Source organism: Aulonocara sp. 'chitande type north' Nkhata Bay, linkage group LG22 (genome assembly GCF_057382095.1).
Source record: "Aulonocara sp. 'chitande type north' Nkhata Bay isolate Kocher_YH1m ecotype deep benthic linkage group LG22, A_spYH_male_GT1.1, whole genome shotgun sequence".
NCBI lineage: Eukaryota > Metazoa > Chordata > Actinopteri > Cichliformes > Cichlidae > Aulonocara > Aulonocara sp. 'chitande type north' Nkhata Bay.
The window spans coordinates 23,299,524-23,324,151 of record NC_141364.1 but is presented as its reverse complement, the minus strand read 5'-3'; the positions used below and the strand labels follow the sequence as shown (position 1 = coordinate 23,324,151).

At 41.8% G+C, this 24,628-nt stretch overlaps 3 protein-coding genes across 6 annotated transcripts in view; all 3 read left to right on the top strand.

Moving 5' to 3' along the window:
* hoxa3a (homeobox A3a) overlaps window positions 1–24,628 on the top strand; it is a 45,621-nt gene that overhangs the window by 14,174 nt on the left and 6,819 nt on the right. For 2 of the 4 annotated variants that reach the window (XM_086280480.1, XM_086280481.1), the window contains exons 2-5: window positions 3,757–3,853; window positions 9,543–9,683; window positions 19,653–19,713; window positions 23,592–24,174. In XM_086280480.1, coding sequence (XP_086136606.1) covers window positions 23,709–24,174 — 466 coding nt within the window. In that variant the 5' untranslated portion in view covers window positions 3,757–3,853; window positions 9,543–9,683; window positions 19,653–19,713; window positions 23,592–23,708. Of the gene's footprint in view, window positions 1–3,756; window positions 3,854–9,542; window positions 9,684–15,867; window positions 18,255–19,652; window positions 19,714–20,609; window positions 21,684–23,591; window positions 24,175–24,628 lie in introns of those variants that run through there. The other 2 variants (XM_086280482.1, XM_086280483.1) reach the window with 2 other exon arrangements.
* hoxa5a (homeobox A5a) lies at window positions 515–2,813 on the top strand. Its single transcript, XM_086280487.1, has 2 exons — window positions 515–1,255; window positions 1,922–2,813. The coding sequence occupies exons 1-2, from the start codon at window positions 661–663 to the stop codon at window positions 2,170–2,172; spliced, it is 846 nt and encodes a 281-aa protein (XP_086136613.1). The 5' UTR covers window positions 515–660; the 3' UTR covers window positions 2,173–2,813.
* Window positions 10,966–13,165, top strand: hoxa4a (homeobox A4a). The gene is made up of 2 exons (XM_086280489.1): window positions 10,966–11,473; window positions 11,999–13,165. The coding sequence occupies exons 1-2, from the start codon at window positions 11,062–11,064 to the stop codon at window positions 12,334–12,336; spliced, it is 750 nt and encodes a 249-aa protein (XP_086136615.1). The 5' UTR covers window positions 10,966–11,061; the 3' UTR covers window positions 12,337–13,165.

Sequence of the window (24,628 nt, the reverse complement as noted above, 5' to 3'; positions counted from 1 at the left end):
AATGGGCTTTTATTCTATTAAGTGCGCAGACTGTTTACACTCATAGCCCATCATAACATGCATAACGGATTCTGATCGAATTATTTCTGTACACTATCACCGCCGAGATTGCACTCTCAGCATGTCACTTGTTGTATTGTTCAGGAGCTTTTTTTTTTTTTTTTTTTTTTTTTGCCGCAATGGTCGTTAACCTCCGAATGACCCCGTGTGCAGCCCACGCCTCGGAAAGCGCCGCAGACACGCAGTGCAACTGTTGAACCAGAGGATGGCGCACCACGACAATCCAAAACACCCAAAGCCCCGGCTCAGAGTTTGCCCTAGCCACGAGCGCAGGGAAAGCGCGCACCCTTTATATCCCACCCAGTATTTCCTGCGTGCACGAGTTTACCTCTGGAGGTCACCGAGCAGGATTTACGACTGGTCAACAAAAGCACGTGATTCTTCGCCATACCCCATATTTGGGTGCCTACGTAAGAGAGAATCAAGTCCATGTCCCACTCATTTCCATAATTCATCATAAATTGTGCAAGGGTGCTATAGGACGCGCTAAAGCATAAGAGCCACAAATCAAGAACACAGGTTATGCTATTTTACCTCTAAAAATAACCATAAAAAACAAGAGCAATACCTACAACAAGCAAACGGTGGAACTGTCAACAAATGAGCTCCTATTTTGTGAACTCATTCTGCGGTCGCTATCCCAATGGCGCGGACTTCCAGTTACATAATTATGGAGACCACAGTACGGCAAACGAGCAATATAGAGACTCAACAGCCATGCATTCCAGCAGGTATGGCTACGGCTACAACGGGATGGACCTAACAGTCGGCCGGACCAGTACCGGACACTTTGTGGGAAGCGAGCGGACACCGGGCTACTCCCCGAGTCACTCAGCGGCGACAACACCCGCGGTGGAGCCTGTCAGGTACAACCAGTCCGCAAACAGCACCGGGAACTCGTCTCTATCGCCTCCACCTGACTCTCTACCGTGCTCCTCGGTCGCCAGCTCGTCCCCAGTGACCGAGACACAGTCTCAGCACAGAGCTGTGAAAAACTCCATAACGACCCCGTGCTCAACCCCGTGCTCAAACTCGAATGGAGCCACGCTGCTGCTCAGCCGGGACTGTGTGTCCAAAGCTTCCCCTCTGGAGGAAGAGAAGCCCGCGGGAAGTGCACCGACAACTCCTCAAAATGTAACCGACTCAACACAGCCTCAGATATACCCGTGGATGAGAAAACTACACATAAGTCACGGTAAACTGCTTTGTTTAATGACTTCGTACTGATTTTGATCTTTTGCAAAAAACAAAAAGCTGTTGTCTGACTGTTTGTTTAAAAGAAAGACAGAAAGAAAGAAAGAAAAGGGACGTGGTATCATCTTATTTAGGACATTTTATGAGCACAAGCCAAATTTTGGCCATTCTGGCGTTAAAGTGATAGAAAGAGCACAAATAAACGTAGTTTTGGAAAAGGGGCATGTGGCGCTATGTGCACCTCTCACCTGTTTGGTTTATATTTGGTTAGCTAGACTATCAGGTACGGGATAGTGTAGCAACAGATGCGAGGTTAGACTAGTTAAATGTATCTGACCCTTTTCTACACTTGATATTTACTAAATGTGCGTTTTAAAATGGCTTTAAATAAAAAGAGGATACTTCAAATATTTTTTGCTATTAACCCTCTTTCTATGGACTCAGTAGTAAAAGTGTGTGGTACCTTGTTACTTGTAAGTTTTAACCATTCAAGCTCTACAAGGTGCCAGTCGTGTGGCAGCGATTAAGACATTCATACCTATAATATTACCAAACACAGTATTGTAAAATTGAAAGAAACGTGTTCAGGAAAGTTGGCGCAAAAGTAAAATTATTATTTAATTCTTCTGCGTCTGATCTGTTTTCTCTTTTTGTGTGTGTGTACAAGATTTGTCTGGGCCAGAGGGGAAGCGGGCCAGAACTGCATACACTCGGTACCAGACCCTCGAGCTGGAGAAGGAGTTCCACTTCAACCGGTACCTGACCCGCAGGCGGAGGATCGAGATAGCCCATGCCCTCTGCCTCTCAGAGAGACAGATCAAAATCTGGTTTCAGAACCGAAGGATGAAGTGGAAGAAGGACAACAAACTGAAAAGCATGAGCATGGCGGCTGCAGGCGGAGGAGCCTATAGGCCCTGATTTTTACACCTTTTAATCCTGAAAAAAAGAGCACTTCAAAAAACAAACAAAAAAAACAAAACAAAGATTGTCATATCAACTTCTCCTCCTATTCCAAAAAAGCGCAGAGACTTAGCGGGCTGTGTGAGAGAAGGGACAGAGGAGTGGGTCACCCTATCTATAAACCTTCTTTATGTCCAACAATATAATTTCATTTTTATCCCTACCGTGGTTATGCTTATGTGAGTAAAATGCATTATGTACAGTTCTGTCTAGATTTAGAAAATGAAAAAAAGAGACATGAAAATAAATGTTTGCTTAAATTATTTCTTGTTCAGACGGAAAAAAAAGTTAAATAAATAAAAGCTTGAAATGCTACCCGCCTAGCGCAAATAAATCCATATTTTCTGTGTGATGCACTCAACAATAACAGCTTAATAAGTAGAAGGTTCAGGTTGAGCTACATTTGTGTTTGACCTTTCTTTTCTCTGTATGTACTGTATATGTATGTATTTATTTGTTTGGTGTATTGTACCGAGTTGTCAGATAACTTGCTTCCAAAAGTAGAACCAGCAGTAAAAGCCTTGTGTGGTTATTGTATGTGTTGTGAACACACGTGGACAAAGGTGCCGACTCACCCTTGTATGTACATTAGCTGTGCCTTGTATCTTTCTTTTCTTTTCTTTTCTTTTCTTTTCTTTTCTTTTCTTTTCTTTTCTTTTCTTTTCTTTTCTTTTCTTTTTTTTTCTTTTTTTTTTTTTGCAGGAGCTGCTTTTATTCTCCTTCTTTCCTTATTATTTTATTATTATATTTTTTTCTTTTTGCGTTCTTCATCTGGGCGCAATATCCGAGTAAAAGCGTGTTTTAGCTGTTTTTAGGGTCCCACCGTAAATCTTATCGCAATGTGTATTATCTCCATCGTGATAAGCTTTTTTTTTTTTGTAAATGTTTTTCAAAAGACTGGAAGTCAAACTATAGTATGATAATAATAATGATGTTCATGATGACGACGATGATGGCCAGAATAATAAACTTTGTACTGGAATGGCAACACCTCACTGAGTGTACGTTTTTGTCAAATCTTTCAGATTCAGGGCTGCTGTTTTATGGCGGAGAAGATTTGGGGAGTTTTGCTGGTTGATCTAAAAATCTTAAAGCCACTTGTATGAGCTCTCTGGAAAAAAACAAGCTGGCAAAGTTTCCTCAAATCTCTTTGAATTCAACAGGTCCTCTCGTATTAAAGCATCCAGTTTTACTCACCTTGCTCAGGCGCTGGGGTCCTTAACTGACTTCAGGGGCCGTGGGTCCCCTCTTTGCGCACAGACTCCCGAGCTATTCCCAGAGAATTAGCTCGACTTTTCTTGCTGTAAACTTTATTAGGGCCGTTTCTGGTTCTCTGACATTTGGGTGCTAAATGAATGGGGGGTTTGTCTATGAATTCGATCGTAAAAATCATCCGGAGAGCGGCCAGATAGGCTCACTGGCCATAAACGGTCACGTGGTAGCCATTAAAGTAAGTTTTATGGTTTTGGGGAGTTGACAGTATATTGCACATAACATATAATCGCACTGACGGCGAGGCTTCGTCTGACTCTCTCTTTGCAGGCTGTAAGTGTTACTTGACCGGTACAGACCAGCTCTATTGCTCAGTCTTGCCTCAGTATGGACCGGACGTTCTCCAGGATGGGGACCGCGTCTGTGGGTAAGTTTCACCAGACTAGACGGTAGCTTGAGAACAGCCAGTCTGTGTTAAACAGCCTTATTATTGTATTCGCTCCCTCTATTCGTCCCTATTAGTCCATTACACTAATTTGTCAGTTGTGGAGTGCTGAATACTGGTCTCGGCAGATGTTGCGCAGGGTTGGGTCCAGCTCATGGCTATTTAATTGCTTCCTTCCCTGTGTAACTTGTTTCCCTCCATCTGTGGTGTAACTCATAATCCATTTTTACATCTTGGATAATTATCTGTGTCCATTTCCACCCCCACAAACTTCAACTTGTTGTCGTTTTATTACATTGGAGAAGTCACAGAGCGTGCGCCAGAAAGTTTCTAGGGGGCTCGTGGAGCGTGTAGATTTCCTTGATAAAGTTAAGGGTTAATGCAGGCCTACAGATTTACAGCTCGCTTGATTGGATTCTGTATGTGCTGATGACTTCTGAAACTTGTGGGTCCATCGCTAAAACAAAAGTTGCAGTTGTTATGCTGAGCGCTGCATGCGCGCCACATGTTGGCACGGTATTTGGCTTTAGGGCAGGCTGTAAACTGTCAAGTAAACACAACAAGGGAAGAAACAACAGCAGGGACACGTTTAAAAGGAATTCCGTTTTGTGTCAACCAAGTTGGTTGAAAAGTTCAGATGACCTCTTAAAAGTCACTCTCGCTTTGTGGTGATCTTTTGTCCGAGCAGAGTCGGGGCCAAACGGGTCACTAGTGGACACAGATTCACAGAAACATGATCTGAAAATGAAAGTGTAAACTGTATATTGTTTTTTTTTCATTTAATTCATTTTTTTTTCTATCCCGCACTACAGGATGTGTTACTGCGCCTTCTCTTCGTTGAAACTTCCGGTGCAAATACGCACGAAATCGAATAAAACTGAAAATATTTTGATTTTATAAGTCTTATCATGTTTTGCCAGCCAAAAAACTTGCTGAATGTCTGAATGAACTTTGGTGAATTTGTTGATTCAGCGGGTTTTCAAAGGTCATGCTGTCCGCCAGGCTGAATAATTTAAATATCAAAGTTTCTCTGTTTTTGTGCAGAGGCCTTCATCATGTTTTTTATTCATCGGTGAGTTCTGAACCTTATGACACGAAAACAAATATTTATATCGTCAAATGACTTCAAATCGTTTATACTTTAGTATATGTTCACCAATGCTGGTAGGTATTTAAAATCTTGGCACCTTTAAAAAGTGTCTTGAATTGCTTAAATCGTTTTGATTTCTTCATTATCATCAAGAAATCCAAAAATTCGGCATTTGCATTTTGTTCTCCCAATCCTTGAAGCAGTGCTTTGCGAGTTTTTTGCACGCGTGTGTAAAGTAAACGCCAGCCTAACAGAAACACAAATTTATACTTTTTCCAGTTTGATTTGAGACATATTGAAAATAAAGCAGGACGGGGTGGAGGAAGGCTGTTTGGAAATTAAAATCCTTGCCAATATTTCAAAAGGAGATACTTCGACAGGGCCCCATGTGCGGCATACTGCCAGGCAGAGAAAGAGAGAGAGAGAGAGAAAGAGGGGAGCGCAGCAGGTTCATCTGGAGGTCAGCCACAGCACCAAGATAAATCTGCATCCTCTCTGAGCCACCAGCAGAGCTCGCTTTAGGCCAAGTTCACTGTCACCCTGCTGCATAGAGAGAGGAAAAACCCACAGTGGCACATCCGCGGTAGCGCGCACATGCACACACTCACGTTAATGACACGTTTGCTTGGCGTTGCCTATAAGCATAATGCGTAAAAATGAAATTACCAAAGGATGGAGAGCCTGTGGTAATATCCTGCACGAGAGGAAAAGACTGCGCAAGAATAGTGGGAGGAAAACTTGCAGTGTTGCCTTCAACAAAGACTTTTGGCTGCTGTGGTTGCTCTAACACTAATGAGTGATTTGCATATTTTACGGCCCTATTAGTCTTGAGTGGGAGCCCGCCGGATTTATCTTACGTCTTTGGGAACATCACAAAGCTACAATTGCATTTTAGATCTTGTGATGGCATCTTTGCTGCTTATAAATTTTTTTGACAATGATCATTGTGATGGCATGAAATGTAGACATTGTTAAAATCAGCTTTTTCGTTTCAAACGGTATGGAGTGATGCGCGGGGGCGGGGGGGTATCTCACTGGGCTGGGGCTGATGAGAGCGAGATAGCTGCAGAAGAGGAGGAAAAATTGGGGTCAAAAGTTTACGCGCTGAACAACTCTCCGTCATCTGTTCACTCGGAGCCTGATGCCAGCCTTATAATAGCGATCTTGACTCTCCACACAAAAGACAGAATAGCTTTGCATTACATATGTTGCATGGTGCACTCCAGGTGAACCCTGGATGCGCAGTGACCTCGCGTTTGAAACCGGGGGAGGAGACCCCCCCCCGTCCCCAGCAACAAGATTGAGTGGTTGGCGTTTTATTAGGGCGGCTGATTGGTGAATTTCCTTTGAATAAATTGCATTTGATATGTTTGGGGACGAGGGCAAAATTAGCATTTTGAGGATTGATACTCTCGACCCGGTCACAGGGTAATGCGAAGGCCCTCGGCCCCCAACATGAGCCCCCGGATCCCTTAAAAAACATTTAGCTCCACTCTTCCTGATCAACTGAATAGAAGCCTTTAAAAAAACTGAAATGGCACAGATGTTGCGCCTCATAAATAGACCGGCTTAATATATATATAGATATATAGTATCAATATATTGTAGTTTTGAGTGGTTTTTTTCATAAGGTCTACTTAGTGGCATTCAATGAAATAACGCTATTTTAAGCAAGTTCAAATAGTGAACGGTTTGTGAAAGTTGTAAGGGCACAATGGGAACGCGACAATTGACAAGAATAATAACATATAACAATAAATGTCGATTTTTTAATTTAAAAAATACATTAAGGTCTTGCTTCTTCCTTTAATCTTAATACTGATTATACACAGTCAGCAATAATTGCAGAGAAAAAGGTTAAATAAATAAATAAATCAATTACATGAGCATAAAATCAGTGTAAAAAACAATTCTTCTTAAAAGAACTAACAAAATCTGAATGTATCACCATTTTCGTTTTCTCTGGAACCTCTTTTTAACACGTTAAAAAGAGGGGGAAAAGAAGATAAACATTTGAAGGCACAAATATTTAAAAATGAATTAAAATTCATCAGTGGAAAATCTACACAATTGCAGGCCTGCGTATTCTGACTAGTAGAAAATCAACACATTACGCTTATGTGTCGCTTATCTACTTAAAAAAAAAATCTGCGCCTTGCAAAGGATAGGAGCGTTTAAATGTCCAAAAACAATTGGATGAGCTCCGTTCCACATTTCTTTGATTCAAAGTCTTTTTTTAATAATTTCATTGAAAACTAAAAAGTCATTAATGACGGACAGTTCGCATTAAAAACACAAACAACATATGCTGATTGTACACACGTTTTATTCTCATAAATGACAACATGCACTGAACTTTTTTAAAAAAATGTCTTCAGTTTGTTTTATGCAAATATCTACACTCAGTGTTAGACATTGGTTATCTGTATATTCCTTGCTGCTGTGGCTCTCCTTGAAATGCATGTCTAATAAATTAACCTTTAAAAATGTAATTGCTTGAACATTTTTTGCTGCAGTGAGTCCGTGGATTATATTTCTTGGCTTTCAGGTTCTGAAATTCTACTCCCAACTGCAAACCCCCCTTCACGCAGAGGAATAAGGAATATGTAGTTGCTCGTTTAGCCATTAATCCTCCAATAGTTTAAGCTCTGATTAAGTCTAATCAAAATTAGCAACGGTAGACAGAGGTTAGTGACTGTTCCTTGCATTTTGGAAAACCAATTCTTTCTTTTTTTCTGTGCTATGGCTTTGGACGCTATGCACACGGCACACTGTGCTTAAGGATATATTTTATTATGAGCGTTTACCCATATCCAAATGTTTCCATAAAGGCAAAAATGTGTTTTTTTGCCCGAATCTGTATCCCATCGTGCACGTAGAAATGATTTTTTTACTCCATCGTCATTTAGAGCTCCATATAGACAAGAAACCTTGTGAGAGCCATCTGCAATCTGTCACCATTGTCACGGCACTTCTCTGATAATCTAAATTTACAGTAAACTGTCAGCAAAGATGTCTATTGGTCAAATAGGCCTTCAGTTCCGTGAATATGCTCTGAAAGCATCCTGCCCTTGTACAAAGCTTATTTTGTCCGAGAATAAAATTAAGGAAAGATTTCTGAAACAGAATGGAGTTTAAATGCAAAATTATGTGTACAATGTAAGTCAGTATCACGTAATCCAAATACTGTCCATTAGTCTACTGTCCACTGAATACTTTGACACTATACAGTAGCAGGACCTTACAATATATGTATGTATGTATGTATGTATGTATGCATGCATGAATGTATGTATGCATGCATGCATGTATGTATGTATGTATGTATGTATGTATGTATGTATGTATATATATATATATATATATATATATATATATATATATATATATATATATATATATATATATCACTCACACACACACACCAATTACGCCTAACATTATGACCACTGGTGAATGAATGAAGAGTTAGCTCTCAAAACTTTGATTCACTTTAATATGCAAAAAGGCTTTCATAGAGTAATATAAAAATACATATAGCAACAAGTAGAATGAACTGTCCATCAGAAGTCGTTTTTCACACAAGAATAACTTACAGTAAGTGGATAATAGCCGATCTGACCTGGCCCATATTTATACAAGGTATATATATATATATATATATATATATATATGTATATAATAGAATGGTAGTGGACTGTAAATTTAGATATCATGTGAAGTCGTCTTACCCGTTGACATTATGTTGACATATTGCCTCTCAGGTGGTCTCTTGGCCATAAGGATACAGTGGATCTTTGGCGTAAAGTACAGCAGCTGCCATTTACAATGAGTTAGGTGCAGGAGAGCCTGTGAGATTCATAAAGTAGCAGCTTTGCCTTGCAGCAACAGTGTGCTAACAAGAAAAGAATGGCAATTTGTTTCGAGAGAGAAAAAAGGCCTTCGAGTTTTCAGTCCTCGGCAAGAGCATATCCAAAATCTAGAAGTTTAGTTATTGAGAAAAGCTGAGAAAAAAGTCCTAAAAGAAAGTAAAACATATACTACTTCAGTCGATCTGCAGTTGATCTCTTTAGTTTTGAGGTCCCTCTTTTAAATGCAAACTTCTATCTTCTGATCTATGTCATGCAATGCAGTAGTAGTTGGACGTGTGAGCTTCTTAAATAGCTCTAGGTAATTTTACACATTTAAAACTCTTTTGGGGGACCATCCTGGGCGCTGACCCGCGCTAAGTGCTCCCCCCACCCCAACTACCCAAAGCTGAACAGAGCCCGCAAAACTGAAGTCCAAGTCCGGGGTGAACCCCGGGTCACTGCGTCTAACAGATATGAAAATGTCGCCTCTTTGGAAAAAGGGCACGCCTTGTTGTTTAACAAAGACTGTCAATGGGCAAGATTAATCAGAAACAAAATGGAAACGGTGTCACTATGGGGTCAGGCAGAAGTTATCTCTGTTTAGGGGAGCGAATAGAATAGAGGGGGGACGAGAGAGAGAGAGAGAGAGAAAGAAGAACATAAAGAAAATGGGGGAGAAAAGAAAGCTTAAAATATTTCCGAAAATTTGGCCTCTGGTTTCTCCATGCAGAGGCCTTGTTGATGTGGACAGCGTGGATCAGCTTTATGAAGAGCTGCTGCATCTTCAAGAAACACAGATAAAGTGTGGAAGTCACCTCGGACGTGGAGAGGAAACTGGGCCTGGACGTGATGGCTGCCGGCGAGATGAACGGTCAGAGACTTTTATATCATCTAACATGCAGTCAGGAAAAAAACAAGAAATTATACTTTACGTTTTATGATTCCAGATCGTGTGGTTGTTATTATTATTATTATTATTATTATTATTATTATTATTATTATTATTATTATTATTATTATTATTATTATTATAGCTTTCTTAGTAATACTGGGCACACTGGACTTTTCTTTACCTGTTACTGTTACAACGCGGGACTGCACTGAAATCTGTGCAAACTGCTCCTTATAACGGTTTTAAATACTTCCAAATTTATTCAGAATTAGAGAAAAATGCTCAGATATAAGTCATTTTTGTTGTGCAGACTAGTTGGAGCTGGCAGGTCTTACTGTACGTGGAGGTTTAAAATCACAATGTTTTGTTTTGGCATCTGGCTGTAATGCAAGACAGGTGCCTTCACGTGTTTGTCCGCTGTTTGGACGAGCTTTTCCCTGACATGTAACGCGCAGAGGCTGTTAAGCCACAGAATGCGTGCAATTAACACTTACCAAGTTTGCAACGTGATATTATCAAACAAACAGACCAGGAATAGCTTCAGATCATTGCCATGTGCTGGCAAATAAGGGGAAAGGTGCAATTTCGAGTTTTTAATGCAACAGCACTTGCCAAAGGAGGTGTCGTGCATTTATACACATTTGTGCAACTTGAGCAGCCCGTGCTTTTTTTTTTTTTTTTTTTTTTTAATTTGCAGCTTATGTGTGATCTTCTAGGTTTTTATAGACAAGCAAGCTTTATGCGCAGGCTTTGATGCTCGCATAGAAGCGGCTCGTCAGTGCTGGGTGTAAAGCTTCTGCATTCACCGTGCCTTTGTCAGTAATTTGAAGGCTGTTATATTACACAGCACTACAGTTTGCATTGCTGTGCTGGCCTTCTTTTCTTTTTTTAACCCCCACTGCAGTTTCTCTTTATTAGGATGCAACAGATTAAAACTCCAACAACCTCTTTCCCTGTTTGTTGGAAATGGCGTTTTGTTTACGAAAAAAACCTTAAGGGTTTGAATTTCATATCCACTTTCTGTTTCAGGGGAGGCGGATTGTTTTAAACGCAGGAAGCCTCGCCCGCATAAGTTTGGTCCCGTGCAGTAAACAAGTTAGTTGATTGGTTTTGCTTTATATACCGTGATTTAATAAGGAAAACACTAACGTAAGCCAGTCCAAGCAGTGTTGGTGGTACCAGTGCCATGCTTTCCATTGGTTCCTGTTTACATGATGCCCACAGGACACGCCGTGATTGGTGGCTCTTCACACGTGACCAGGCAACTTTGTACATTTGACAGGGAGTAGGAGGGTTTTGTGGAGATCAGAAAAACGACAGCGCGATAAAAATTAGTATTGTTGCACTTCACAAATTAATGACCATGAGTTCCTACTTGATAAACTCCAACTATATCGAGCCTTCCTTTCCTCCATGCGACGAATATCAGCAGAGCGGATACATCCCTAACCCCGGTGATTATTATGAGCGGCCAAAAGATACGGGTTTCCCCCATCACGAAGAGCCATCCTATCCGAGGTCAAACTACACAGAATCGGGATACGATTACGGTAACGTCCCCGCCACCGGACTCGACGATTTCAACGATGGGCATCACGCGCAACCGCAACCGGTTCCACAGAGCCACGGTCCTCGCCTCACGGCGGCCCCAGACGGTGGCGCAAACGCCAGCAAAGACTGCAGCCTCGCCACTGAAGTCTATCCCGGCGTAGCGAAGGGCAAGGAGCCGGTGGTCTATCCTTGGATGAAAAAGGTCCACGTTAGCAGCGGTGAGTTATCATCACGGTTAAATAACTGAACCACTGAGAAACAACCACTGGAACACACGCAAGCCTATTGAGGCAACACTAGTAGCAGCCCTTACAACAGCAATTTACGACTATCGAGCAGCAGGGTCGGTAATTAAGGACCCTCGTAAATTTTATTGCCTGTGTTCGTCTGTCGGGGCCATGTGCCTTTGTTGCTTTTTAACCCAAACTACCTCCACCACTGGAGCCGAGCCAAAGTAATATTCAGCCCCGCTGTTTTTGTTAATCATTTCCTAAGCTTGATCTGTCCCTGGATGCGAGTACTTGTGCACTCGGCATCTCCACATTAAGGTCATGTCCGTAAACTGAAACAAGACAGAGTGTAGAACAAGCGACTGCAAATTTCCACCAAACCCACAAATTCTTGCACGATTTTCGAAGCTAGAATGTGTCCAGTGGCGGATTTAAGGGTTTTGGAGTAAACGCAATCAACCTGCATGTAACACCTGCTTGCCTCCCTGTCTATGGCTTTCCCCCCCCTCCCAGTCAATGCCAGTTACAATGGAGGAGTGCCCAAGAGGTCCCGCACTGCCTACACCCGCCAGCAGGCTTTGGAGCTGGAGAAGGAGTTCCACTTCAACCGGTACCTGACCCGGCGCAGGCGGGTGGAGATTGCTCACACCATGTGCCTGTCCGAGCGCCAGGTCAAGATCTGGTTCCAGAACCGGAGGATGAAATGGAAAAAGGAGCACAAGCTTCCCAACACTAAGATTCGATCCTCAAGCTCGGCCTCAGCTTCAGCCTCGGGGGCCCAGCAGCAGCAGCAGCAGCAGATCAAAACAGGCCAGCAGCTTGTCCCCACGCCGTGCACCGCAGGTCTATAGTGCATGAACGAACCCCCCATCCCTGAAAACCCCAATCCAGACTGAGATGGCAAATAACACAAGTGGAATTTGATGGACCGATTCTCAGTATTTTACACACACACATGGTGTTATCTCTTTCACCTTGCCTCTGCTATTGGGCCCCTGTCACGTCCTTTGTGCCCTTACCCCTCTCTCCGGTCGTCCTCGCCCTCATCATATAAGCTTGAAATTCACCTTTAATTGCCAGGGTGGCAACTGAAGTGTTTATATATTTGTTTATTATTATGAAAGAAGGATAATGCACATCAAACTTGGATGAAATGTATAATTGCAGTTAAAAGTGAGTGAGGTAAAAAAGTAAGTTTGACCTCATTTTTTCTTTTCAATGTTCTCTTTGATATTTCCTTTTCTTTTCTTTATTGTTGCTCATGGAAAAGTTTGAATATACTTGAAAGATATTTAGCGAGACTCTATAGATGCCAGTTAGAAAACCACACGGCATTTTATTTCTCAATTTTTTAATTTTTAATTTTTTTAGAGGCATGGCATCAATCAGAGTATAGCAGTGTAGTATGTGTGTGTTCGAGTGGGTTGGTTTACTGTTGAATGTAGTCCAGGTGACTTTCACATCTAATGTACATAGACAAATCACAATGATGGCACAATAAGAAAAGCGTTTCGTCAAAGTAAGTTTATGTTTGTTGGTGTCATATGGTCTAGTTTTATTTGTGCTATAGTGCGTCCATGTTGTGCTGTGTTCTAAACTGTGAATATTTGTATATGTTGTCTCAGTAATGGCCGTTGTGATGTAGGCTAGTTTAGAATAAATCTGTCCTTGTGAAATAAATGTGTGCTTCACTTATAAGGCTGACATGGCTTCGGATGTTTTGTCACCGCAAATACGGATTTCACTTTCACGACATTCAAGGTGCCATTTTTTTAAAAACTGATTCTCATTTGTTCATTTATATTTTTGTTTATATTTTTTTTGCAGAAATTAAAACTTTGAACTCACATTGTTTATTTTGGTTTACATTGAATTTCTATTCGGTGTGTGGACTATTGCGCTCTGAAGCTTTTGGTAAGAAATCCAGCCATTTGAGATGCGTACTTAAAGTGGTCACATTGTGTTGCAGTCCCGAACAATTTGCCTTGCAACATGTTGGCAACATTGTGGCTGCGTTTTCTTGCACTTTTTAACACTTTGCCAGAGTAGAAAGAAAATATTTGCGATAAATGTTTTTTACAGAAATGTTTCATTTGATAGTATTGCGCACCTCCGTTTTAATACATTCACGGTTGATCCGAAAAGATATTTTCACATTACCAATGCGCAAAATCGCTTTAGAGTGAAACCTAAGAAATGCAATGCCATGCACAAACTTTGACAAAGTGAAGGCATGTCTTATGTCTTTTTGTTACTCCTGAGTGTTCTGAACGCCGTGCGCGTTTTCGTGGATTAGGCTGAGCTGTGACAGAGTATATCAGGCAGGTATCAGCTGATAGCTCCAAAGCTTTATAGGCTGTACTGACACGGGAATCAAACCAAACCCAAACTGTTAAATGTATCCGGCAACACATATTGTTCTTACTTGCCATTACGCGCTGTGCACCAGAGTGTGAGTGTTGGTCACTACCTGCTACATCCAAACAATAGAGAGTTCAGCTGGGGGACACGGCCGGCACTGGCCAATCACCGGCTTAGAGCACTTCTTCTGACCCTTGACCTTTCGACACACACAATGTTAAGACCATATATCAGCACCGAGAACTCCAAGAGCTTTTTCTTCTCATTTACGGGATACCCAAAGAGGGCGCGGAAACAAAAACTGTGATTGTAAGTGTGAATCGGAGGCATGAGACAGCTCTCCTGCAAATAATAACTGAAACGTGGACGAAGAAAGGGAGCAGATATGAGCAGAAACGGATAGATGTTATTTAGTATGCTGGCACTGATGGTTTTAGCCCACTGATTATGCCACTAACTGCACACAGGATGGGTCTGCAATGAAATAAATGCAAAATTGATTGGAGTGTTTTTCTTTTTTAATCCTCAGAGTGAGAAATAGATAGTTGTACATTTTCGTGTATGCATTGCTTATTGAATGTTACCACAATTAAAAAAAAATGTGTTGTATGTTGCCGCAGACATCCTGAAGCTCCCCATTACTGTGCAGCAGTTGCTTCAGATATGGAAACTGTGCAGGAGATGACGCTGAGGCTGATTGGCACCAATTTTGCGCAGACTCCAAGAAGTCCAATTCTGCATAAATTACAGATTTCAAGTCATTTGAGTCGCGAATAGAGGTCACTTCCAATGTACTGAAATTTTAATTCGCCCGTTCACGTGACTCGCTGAATAATGAATGCCCCGGGGTCAGAAATAGATGTGAAATTCTGACTTATTTTCATTTGAAGTGATCCGCAGGGTGCGAGTCAGATCTCTTCTCCTCTGACAAAACTCTGTCCGCTGGACACAGACCGGCATGACTTGTGAGTAGACATGGTTGCTTCTTATTTTATTTTATTTATTTATTTTTTAGCTTTGCAGTGATATCACAATTTTGCATACAATATCCCGGAAGTGCAGTTTGCGCCATGATCTTTTTGTGCATGTCACTGCATATTCCAATGCAAACAAACCTTTCCTGTTAATATCGCGTTTTGCTCTCTATGGTCCTCAAATCAATTCTAAAATCGGATCCATATAAATTTGTATTGTTTGGAAAATATACATATATACGCCTTTGGCATACAGGGTTGCCGTAGCTCAGGTATTCGAGCAGACGGGCTACTAATCGTAGTGTTAGAAGTTCGATCTCCCGACCCCTCCACACGTGCCGAGGTGTCCTTAGGCAAGACACCTAATCCCAAACTGCTTCCAGTTGAAGGCTAGCACCGTGCATTGGAGCTTAGGTGCCAAATTGCAAAGACAATGCAAAGCGCTTAGTTTACCAAGTGCTACGTAAGTGTAGACTATTTAGCCTGCTTACTGGACCTCCTATGGACAACAAGAACAAGAGCATTACGATGGTCACATTCAGTCTAAACTTTGCTTTTAAATACTGAACACAAATCTGTTTTAAAATAAGTAATACACATATAAGTGCAGAGGTAAAATCTACTGCGTGTGTTTCTGTGTCTCTCTGTGTGTGTGGCAACTGAGACGCTTCTATGCAATACGATTTTAATGAACCAAAATAAACAGTCAGTATTTATGTTGGCAACGTTCAGCTCCAAATAACTGCATGCACTAAACCACGCATCCCAATAAAAATAAATAAAAGTAAAATAATATTAATAGCAATCTGGAATGATGATAGCAATTATTAAACAGCGTTATGATTATATTGCTTTAAACCCTTAAGTGTAAGAAATAAATGGACAGTTCAGTGAGAGTGAACACAATATTATTATTATTATTATTATTATTATTATTATTATTATTATTATTATTATTATTGTTGTTGTTGTTATTATTATTGTTGTTGTGGACATAAGGCTATTTCCAAAATTTACTTGCAACTAAAGCTTGCTGGGTCATTTCCAATAAAAAAAAAAAGCCAGGAGTCTGTTCAACATGTAAATTAAAATATCTTTATTACAACAATCTCATGCAAAAACATGTCAGTCGTCCTAATCCGCCACAGTGTTGGTGTGGGCTCATCAGAGGTGGCTCCCCTCAGCTTCAGGCGTTGAATTTTGCTTTAGCCTTGATGTTGGGCTGTGTAAACCTCGCAGAAAGAGTTATCTTGGTCTGAGAGTGTCGGTAACCCAAGCCTGGCTGTTAAGAGCTCCCAGTGTCAACATTGTGGGAAGATATGGACCGCCGTCTGGCTAATATCCAGAGGTCTCTGCCTCTAACTCCTCTTCGCTGACAGTGATAAGGAGCCTTGATTTGTGTAAATACCTCTGATACAGTTGTTTAATGCGAAAACAGCCCGAGATTTAAAACATAATCAATCAGCTACTTTTGGCTCAAGGAGAAAGTTTTAACTGCTTTATTATGCTTTGTTTTCTTCTGCTGCTTCTTCTTCTCCGGAACTAAATGCAAATCTGGAAAGTAGTAGGTTAGGGGAAAAAAAGTGAAATCAGTAGGCTACCAGCTGAGGACTTTTGATTTCCAACTTCTCCTTGTTTTTGAACTCCAAATAACTTTCCACTCAAGACTCCATGCCTCTGTCCTGGGTCAGGGAAAAGTTCAGGTGCGATGGCAAAAGCTGGCGTAGGGGTTGTCTTCCAGAGCAGGGCCGTGTCAAGCCATAAATCCGCTGACAGCTTCAAATCTACAGAAGACATTAAACAAAATTAGCATTTGCTTTAACAAAGGAAAGAGAGCCCATCTCTTCACATTCATGCTTCCAAAGCCTAAAGTGCAAATTTAGCCTTCTTTCTCTTAACTCTTATCCTTATTTTTCTTTTAAAAAATAAATGTTAAATGTGAGGAAGGTGAGCTAATAAGAGGGGCTCTTCCTCTGCTCCTGCCTTTTAAAAGTTTACCGCTCAAGTTGTAGTTTGAGAGGACAAAAGCTGATGTGGGAGTGGGGATGCTTTCTATGTCCGCCCCAAATGATTAATAGTTGTAGTGGAATTTTTTTCCACGCCCGCTGCTGCTTCAGTGTTGACGGAAAACAAGCGCCAAACGGTGCCGTGAAGTACAAAAGCTCTTCCAGGCTGGGATTTTTGGCAGTACCTGGAATGTTTGAAGGCGGATGTATTTCACGGTGGTACACTATTTATATAGAAACTGCTTCATATCAAGGCAGACATGGTGGAATGATAATTTTAAAAAATCCCCCCACAACCCTTAACCTTTGCGCCAGCTTGTAATTTCAACCATCACTCAGCTGTTCATAGGAAACGCGTAAGTGCATGTAGGTCTAATGGGGGTCCATGTACTGATCAGCGGGGTCGAGCAGCCGCGCTTTGGTCACCTCAGCTCCGCTTTCCGCTCTCTGCTGACTGACAGGCAGCCCTCACATCCACCAAGACGCTCAGCCTCCTTCATGTAGGACAGGTAAACGTGTAACGTGTTTGTATTTGTGCAGACTTTGCTGATGGAGGACCAGAGGCTGACTAAGTGGTGCCAAAGCACGAGTCTGACAATTAGGACTTGGGGGGCGATATTGAGTTGAGTTTTCTGCAAGGCTCCTCTCAAACCTGACTGTGTTGTTACAGAGAAGGAAAAAAAGCACATTCACTGCCAGCGAGGAGTAATTATTATTCCACTCTTAAATTATTTTTAGTAAGGTGTGTGTGTGTGTGTGTTAGAAGTGGGGGTGCCATCCCCATACATAACGCGAATTATTACTCCGCAAAACACTCTCGTTACAGTGTGGCTCGGGGCTGCTGTGCACTCGAAGCTCAGCATAATACGGCAGGATTAGCTCTTTCAGCTGCTAACAGGCACCAAATATATGGCACTTTAAAACTGACAGAACAGTCTTTACCCCTGAATGGGCGACACGTGGAAAAAAAAAAGAAGCTGCTTGCCCTGCGAGAGGCTTGCTCCTCTGCCAGATACATTGCAGTGTCACATACCCCTCTTTTTTCTCCCTCCAAACTGATCCGTTTCTCCTCGGGGGCAATGACTGCCTCCATTAATGATTCACGGGCTCAAATAAAAGGGATTTAAGTTGACGTTGCGTCACGTGAGCGCGGCGCATAATACTGCGCGGTGTTATGGCACTGGGAAGAAAACCGGAGCCCCGGTCTGGCCATATGATGCAGATTATATGCGGGTTACCCCCACTTTCCGCGAGGGGAGTCCTGGCTTTGTAGTTTGTTTATCCAGGGGAGGAAAAAAGAAAGTAGAGGCAGTCTGAGAGAAAGAGGATTCCGGGTTTGTGGATGTATTCTGCTGTCACGGACGGATATGTTTTTCCACGCGGACGGAGTCAGAGCTCGAGCTTTGGGAGGATGGATTTTATTTTGAGGTATTTCCGCTGATTGTTCATTACTGTCGTGAGTTATTGCTGCGCGAGGCAGAGGTCAGTAACAAAGGGTCCAGGGCTTCTTCTTTTTTTTTATTTGCAGGGAGATCAAATTGACACATATCAAGAAGCTTCATTTATGTATTAATATCTCAGTTATCACAGCTAACAGAGCGAAGCAAATACCTTAGACCAGAGCGATTTATACAGATTGTATGCATAACCATTTAAGGATTTGTCTGGGTCATTAAGGTTGAGACATTGTTCCAGTTTATGCTTGTTTGCCCAACGCTGTGATAAATGCAGCTTAAATTTCAGTCCAAAACTTTAAACAGAAGCGCGAAAAAAAAAAGGGGGGGGGGGGGGGGAGATTTCAGTATTAATTGCTGCTTTAACAGCGTGAGCTATACCATTTGGATTAAGAGGCCTGTGTTAATAAAGCAGCCATTTAAATATCGGCTTCCAAGCAAAAGCTAAATAAATAAATAATAATAGTCAAAGCGCTCGGCACCTCTGTAAAACAAAACATCTCGTTGCTTTACGTTTTTGTGCGTAAATCATACATCAAAATGAGATCCGTGAAAGAAAGAAAAAAGTATAGGAAAGCGGTGGGGTTGTGTCGCTCCGCCAGGGAAACGAGGATATAATGGAAGACGGAGTGCCATCCAGGACCGGGCGGCCGCTCTGAGGTCACGGCGCTCCTGCTTGATTTATGGGCGCGGGGACTTGGGGAAGATGGTGCGCCAGAGCTAATGACTATTCGATCCATTTGTGGAGAAATTGCTTGCCGGCCAGCAGGGAAACAACAAATGCGTTATTTGCATATAGGCCAATTTTTATGTTATTATGATTTTGTGCTGATAACCAGCCGTTTGTGGCTGTAACGCTGTTTGTCCACGAAGAATATCAGAATTTGGCCTTTTACTTTCTGTTTTCTATTTTGTGTATTTGTTTTTCATAGACTGACGTTGTCTGTGTGTAAGTCTGTGTTTTTATGTTAAAATGAATTAAAATTGACTGCTTCCTTTAAACTGTAAAGATATCTTTACTTGACTAAAAATAGTTTGTTTAAAAAAAACAAAAAAAAACCCCGTCTCATTGGATCTTGCAGTTTAATCAAATAATCCCAAATAAAAGATGACTTAATTTCATTTGTTCTTTTTTATTTATTTATTTTTAAAGATTTATGTTTGACTTTAATTTTTTAAGTCATGACGCGCGGGCCTAAACAACGCACGCATAACAACAATTGCCTTATTATTTATAATTACATTCGATCTTAACAGTATATTGGAGCCCTGGATTTAAAATAAAACCCACACTAATTTAATTTACAAAATCGTTGAAATGTTGGATCATTCTCCGAGAAAATGTTAATATTTGTTCTACTCCTCGTTGCAGAATTCCAGCTTAGTAAATTCTGGCCAACGCACGGTCTCCCAGACACCTTGAACTGCCTTCGGTAAGTCCATATATCTTTATTGATTTGTGTTATGAATGCTTGATGGTGATATCCTTATTCAATTTCTAATAAGCACCACACACGCCCACCGAAGCACTCGCAGGGATAGAGAAGCAGCCTATGGCTTGTACATTTCCTTGTAGCAGCAATATGACCAGCCCGAGAGCAATAATTCCTTCTCTTCCACTTGTCTTTGTGGTGCAATTTGTCACTATAAAAGTGACGAGAGGAATCGCAGCTCTTGGAGCGGTGCCTTACTCATTTCAAAAACCACTTTCTGTGAAAGCCATCTGCTTCTAGCTGCCACAGTTTACAGAACTGAAGTTTTTGAAAATATTTTTTTCTTTTATCAAAATTCCTTTCTTTCTTTTTCCTCTTTTCTTTTTCCTTCCCACATTTTGCGCCTTATTATGTCCGGCAGTATACGAGCCCCGCTGACTTTTAACCCTCTCCTCAGGGCCACATTAAAGAGAAAGTCGAATCAGCATTTTAGCACAACACAAAGAAGTAAATAATTATACAGACTGGCTACTTTTGGTTGGGGGGGCAAAAAAAGCGCAGTTAGCTTAAAAAACCCTCACATGTGAATTTTTGGGTCCCACTCAACCTCCCACGCCGTCCGTGTGTTCTACAGTTTCTAATTGTGTCACTGAATTTTGTCCCAGAGCCTGAAACCAGCAGAGAAGCTGCAGCTCTGGACGTGTTTACAGCCCGGGGAAGCTGAGAGGACATAAATCTACTTTTCTCAGGCTTTCTTTTTGGCTGCAAAAGACAGCATTAATATGCTGAGGGATTCCCCCTGCTGCCGCTCTCTTCTCCCCTGGTCCTCGCTGCATGTCCTCCACTTTGCCTTTTGGTGATGAAACTTGTGCCCATTTTTCACACCATGCTACTGGAGGGGGTTGATATAAATCGAATACAGCTTTGATCAGCCATGCTTTCATAAATCTCAGCTATTTGAAAGCACAACTATATGTACAGATATTTGTGTGTGCGTGTGTGAGAGCGTCTCGGCGTGTGCGCAGTATTTCGGTGTATTTCGGTATTTATTTTATTCTCGTGTTAAAAAGCCATAAAGGGCGTACCTGGCGCAGAAAATGAAAACGCACCGTTGTCTCCTTTTTTTTTGCCAAAATGTGCAGAAATGCGGGTTAATGATTAAGCCGTGGATAGAAGCCCTTTATGTCCCATGGAAATGGAAATGCAGCATGGTCGGGGCCTGATTATTCCTTTGTATTCCAGCTCTCTCTCTCTCTCTCTCTCCCCCCATCTCATTCACTGGGTTCATAATTCCACTGCAGGCCACGGAGTACATAATAACAGAAAAGATTTAAAACACTTTAGGGAAGGACTGTGCTATTTTTGTAGAGATATAAATATATATATATGTATATATTTTTTCTTCTAGACGCACTACCTCATTTGGTTGGGGGAGGAGGAGAGGCAACCACTTGATTTGAACAGGCTTTCCAAGGCGCTACTTCATTTGCATAATTTTTCTTGTCTATGGTGACGCTCTGGTTCGGGGCAGTTCACTGGTGACTGCATGGTACTAGTGAAGGATCACATACACCAGCATAGCCTTGGCCGACTTTAATATTGCTATGAAGCCCTGGTCATAGCTCTATAGCAGGACGATACATTCAATCTTGGGGCCAGATAAGTCTTATCTCGTTGACCCGACAGCTCACGCCTGCTTTCGTAATCTCGGTTTACCCGTCCACGTCGAGTAGGAAAAAAGGAAAAGAGGAAAAAAAGGGGGCTTCTCTTGGCTCTTCCTTTTTTTTTTTTTTTTTTTTTTTGTTGTTGTGGCTGCTAATGCTCGGTGTATGGCAGGGCGCAGTCTGCTACCGCTGCTTCACCCAGTCAGCCCTGTCTTTAAACTTTTCTCTGGATTACTGCTTTGATCGATTTCGTCGCTGAATGAGAAAATATTGCTTGGTGCTCTGCATTCGTCGTAAGAGGATAAGGTAAGCAGGCCAGGAATAGGCTCCCTCGGTTGTAAATGGCTGAGTTTGTATGTCGCGCGGTGATTTATCACCGTATGACTTAGATCTCGGTTCAGGAAGAGTTCACACACACACAGTCAGGCGGCCGGATTTCTCCAGCGTGGAGCGGAGGGGCTGCGCAGAGAGCTCAAGTCTGTCTTTTGTCTCTCTTTTCTCTGCCGTTTATGACTATCGCAATGGTTCGCCTGGAGATACACACCACAGAGCTTCGTGATATCTTTTCCCGGTCATCACGAGTGCAGACACGGTGAAGACACGTCCTTTCAGTCTGCGGTTTAACAGCGCTGAGGGCATTTTGAAACTGATTTGCTTTTTGTTATTGTATGCAGAACGGCACAGGCCAGAATTGCTCGACATTTACATTTTCCGTGTGCTCATTTTATGATGATGCATCGCATAGTTATGTGTCTGCTTCGGGGCTATGGATTATGAAACATGCAAGAGGGCTTCCTTTTTGTTTTAAACCCTGTTTTTAAATCATTTTTATTGCCCGGGTAACTTTTGCTATCAGACATAAAACAACCCTACTCATCAGTTAAAATCTCAACTGTGTTAAATGCAATATATATATATATATATATATATATATATATATATATATATATATATATATATATATATATATATATATATATATATATATATATATATATATATAATTTAATGTATTTATTTGCTTTATTCAAATGATGTATAATGGCTAAATCTATAGAATCTACAGAGTAGACAGCAAATGCGAAAATGAATGGGAATATTTTATTTCTACTGAAAATCATTAGCTTTATAATAATAATAATAATAATAATAATAATAATAATAATAATAATAATAATAATAATAATAATAGCTGTTCAATCCACTGTCTCATTGTTAATGTCCCATTAATGTCCCATTATAAAAAGATTTCCCCCAAAAGAGCAGTGATGTTTGTCTATCATAGTTTATAGTCTCTCCCCGAGGTTACCTACATGAATTATGGTGCTCCAGCAGCAGCCTCTAGCTGTACCATCCCCGGGTTTCTGTCTGCTTAATACTTGCTTTGTTAGGGCTTGGCTGCTCACCGGGCCGCTCATTCCGAGCGGGCAGTCCCGGCTCACTGACCCCCCCGCCCTCATATATCACCGCGACCGGCCGCCGCTCAGACAGCGACAGCAGCCATTATTATGGGCCTACTATGGAACAAAGTTCAAACCATGGGCATGGAGATGCACGGACGCCGGCCGGTTTTTCAGGTTTCCTCTGGGCCTTTACAGTTTTTCTACTATTATGAGGAAACGTAGAAAAAAAAAAAAGGGGGGGGGGGGGATAAAAAAAAGAGACAGACTATGTGGCAAGCTCAGGGATATTTTATTCTCTTAAAAATTATGAATTTTTTCTAAAAGTAAAAAATAAAAGGTTGAAGGTTTGTGGATCCGACGGTATGTTTTTCACTCGCTATACAGGAAATTAGATACACCGTTGACAGCCCTGTTGGTAGAATAACAGTGTAAAAGAAATATTATTTTCCTGTGTGGTAACCCTCTAACAAGCTATTTCCACAGCGCATTTCTCCATAAGGCCTACTCTAACTATATTCTGCTTCACTGTTAGTTAGAATCAAATATTTTAAAACGCCACCCGTCGTCTTTTCGCGTTTCTAAATGATTTGACAGTCTGAAATGCTTTTAAAATGGTTTTATGTTCGCCACAGATGGTAATACAAGGTTAGTGCGTGCCTCTGTGCCCCGTGTAAGCCATAAGGTAAACGGTAATAGTCCACAGAATTGTTGGCCCTATCTTGCCTCCATAGTCTCCTGTGTCAGGGCTGCATTGAAAAGTAAGATGGATCGCCACCATTTCTTCTCCTCACAGTGCTTCTTGTAACCCTAGGTTCACCCAAGGAGGCCATTGGCGGAGAGGCGTCACGTGACCACGGGGTGCCAATGTTATTCTACAAGGGTGTCAAGACCCTGTCAGTTTCTGAAATAAATATTGGGAAACGGCGAGATGCAAAAGGCAACCTACTACGACAGCTCCGCAATTTACAGTGGCTACCCATATCAAAGCGCAAATGGCTTCAGTTATGATGCCAATCAGGTCCAATATCCCCGGGCCTCTCATGTGGAAAGTGAGTACCATCGACCTGCCTGCTCCCTGCAGTCTCCTGACGGCTCCGTGGCTTTGCAAAAGCCCGGGGAGATGGCGGAGAGCTGCGACAGGACCACAGCCATTCAGGCGGCGCAGTCTAAGGTTCATCCCGAAAGCAATCAACCGCAGGTGCCGGTATCAGGCCCACCCCCTCCCTCACAGTCCCCCGGTGCTATCAGCCAAAACACAAGCAACGGATCCAACCAACCAGTCAGTGCCAAGAACGACTCCCCGACCTCTACCGCTCGCAGCAAGCAGATCTTCCCCTGGATGAAGGAATCCCGTCAGAACACCAAGCAGAAACCCACCAGTAGCTCCAGTTCAGGTACTCACTGCATTAACATGACTGCTCCTCTAATATCCACACTCTTTGTTGGTCTGCAACCAGAAAGTTGCTCAAGTTTGGTTTAGAGAGGATGCATTGCACAAGGGGGTGAGCAGGTAAGGGCTTACGAGGAAAGGGGGGTGGGCCCACAACAGAACAATACTTCCCCTGGGAAGGTCACAATGGTGTGTTTTCTGCATCGGGGACAGGAAGTTGTTAAATGTTTTAAATCATTAATAATCAGTGTGTCATTGAATTACATTGCTATTGCTGTAATGTATAATTACCATAATCCCACACATACCCTTTACTATTACATTTATTTATTCTACACTGCAGTTGTAGTGAAGTGCAGTGTAAACTGACAGACTGGCTACACTGCATCCTGGTCAAAATCTGTAAGGATTGTTACAAATTATTTGCGCAATATGACGTTTTAGACTGCGGAAAAACT

Bases quoted from the DNA above. Each gene is read 5' to 3' on its own strand.
- hoxa5a (XM_086280487.1), top strand. From the start codon at position 661: ATGAGCTCCTATTTTGTGAACTCATTCTGCGGTCGCTATCCCAATGGC. The intron at 1,256-1,921 runs GTAAACTGCTTT...TGTGTGTACAAG, and splicing joins AAAACTACACATAAGTCACG to ATTTGTCTGGGCCAGAGGGG.
- hoxa4a (XM_086280489.1), top strand. From the start codon at position 11,062: ATGACCATGAGTTCCTACTTGATAAACTCCAACTATATCGAGCCTTCC. The intron at 11,474-11,998 runs GTGAGTTATCAT...CCCCCCTCCCAG, and splicing joins AAAGGTCCACGTTAGCAGCG to TCAATGCCAGTTACAATGGA.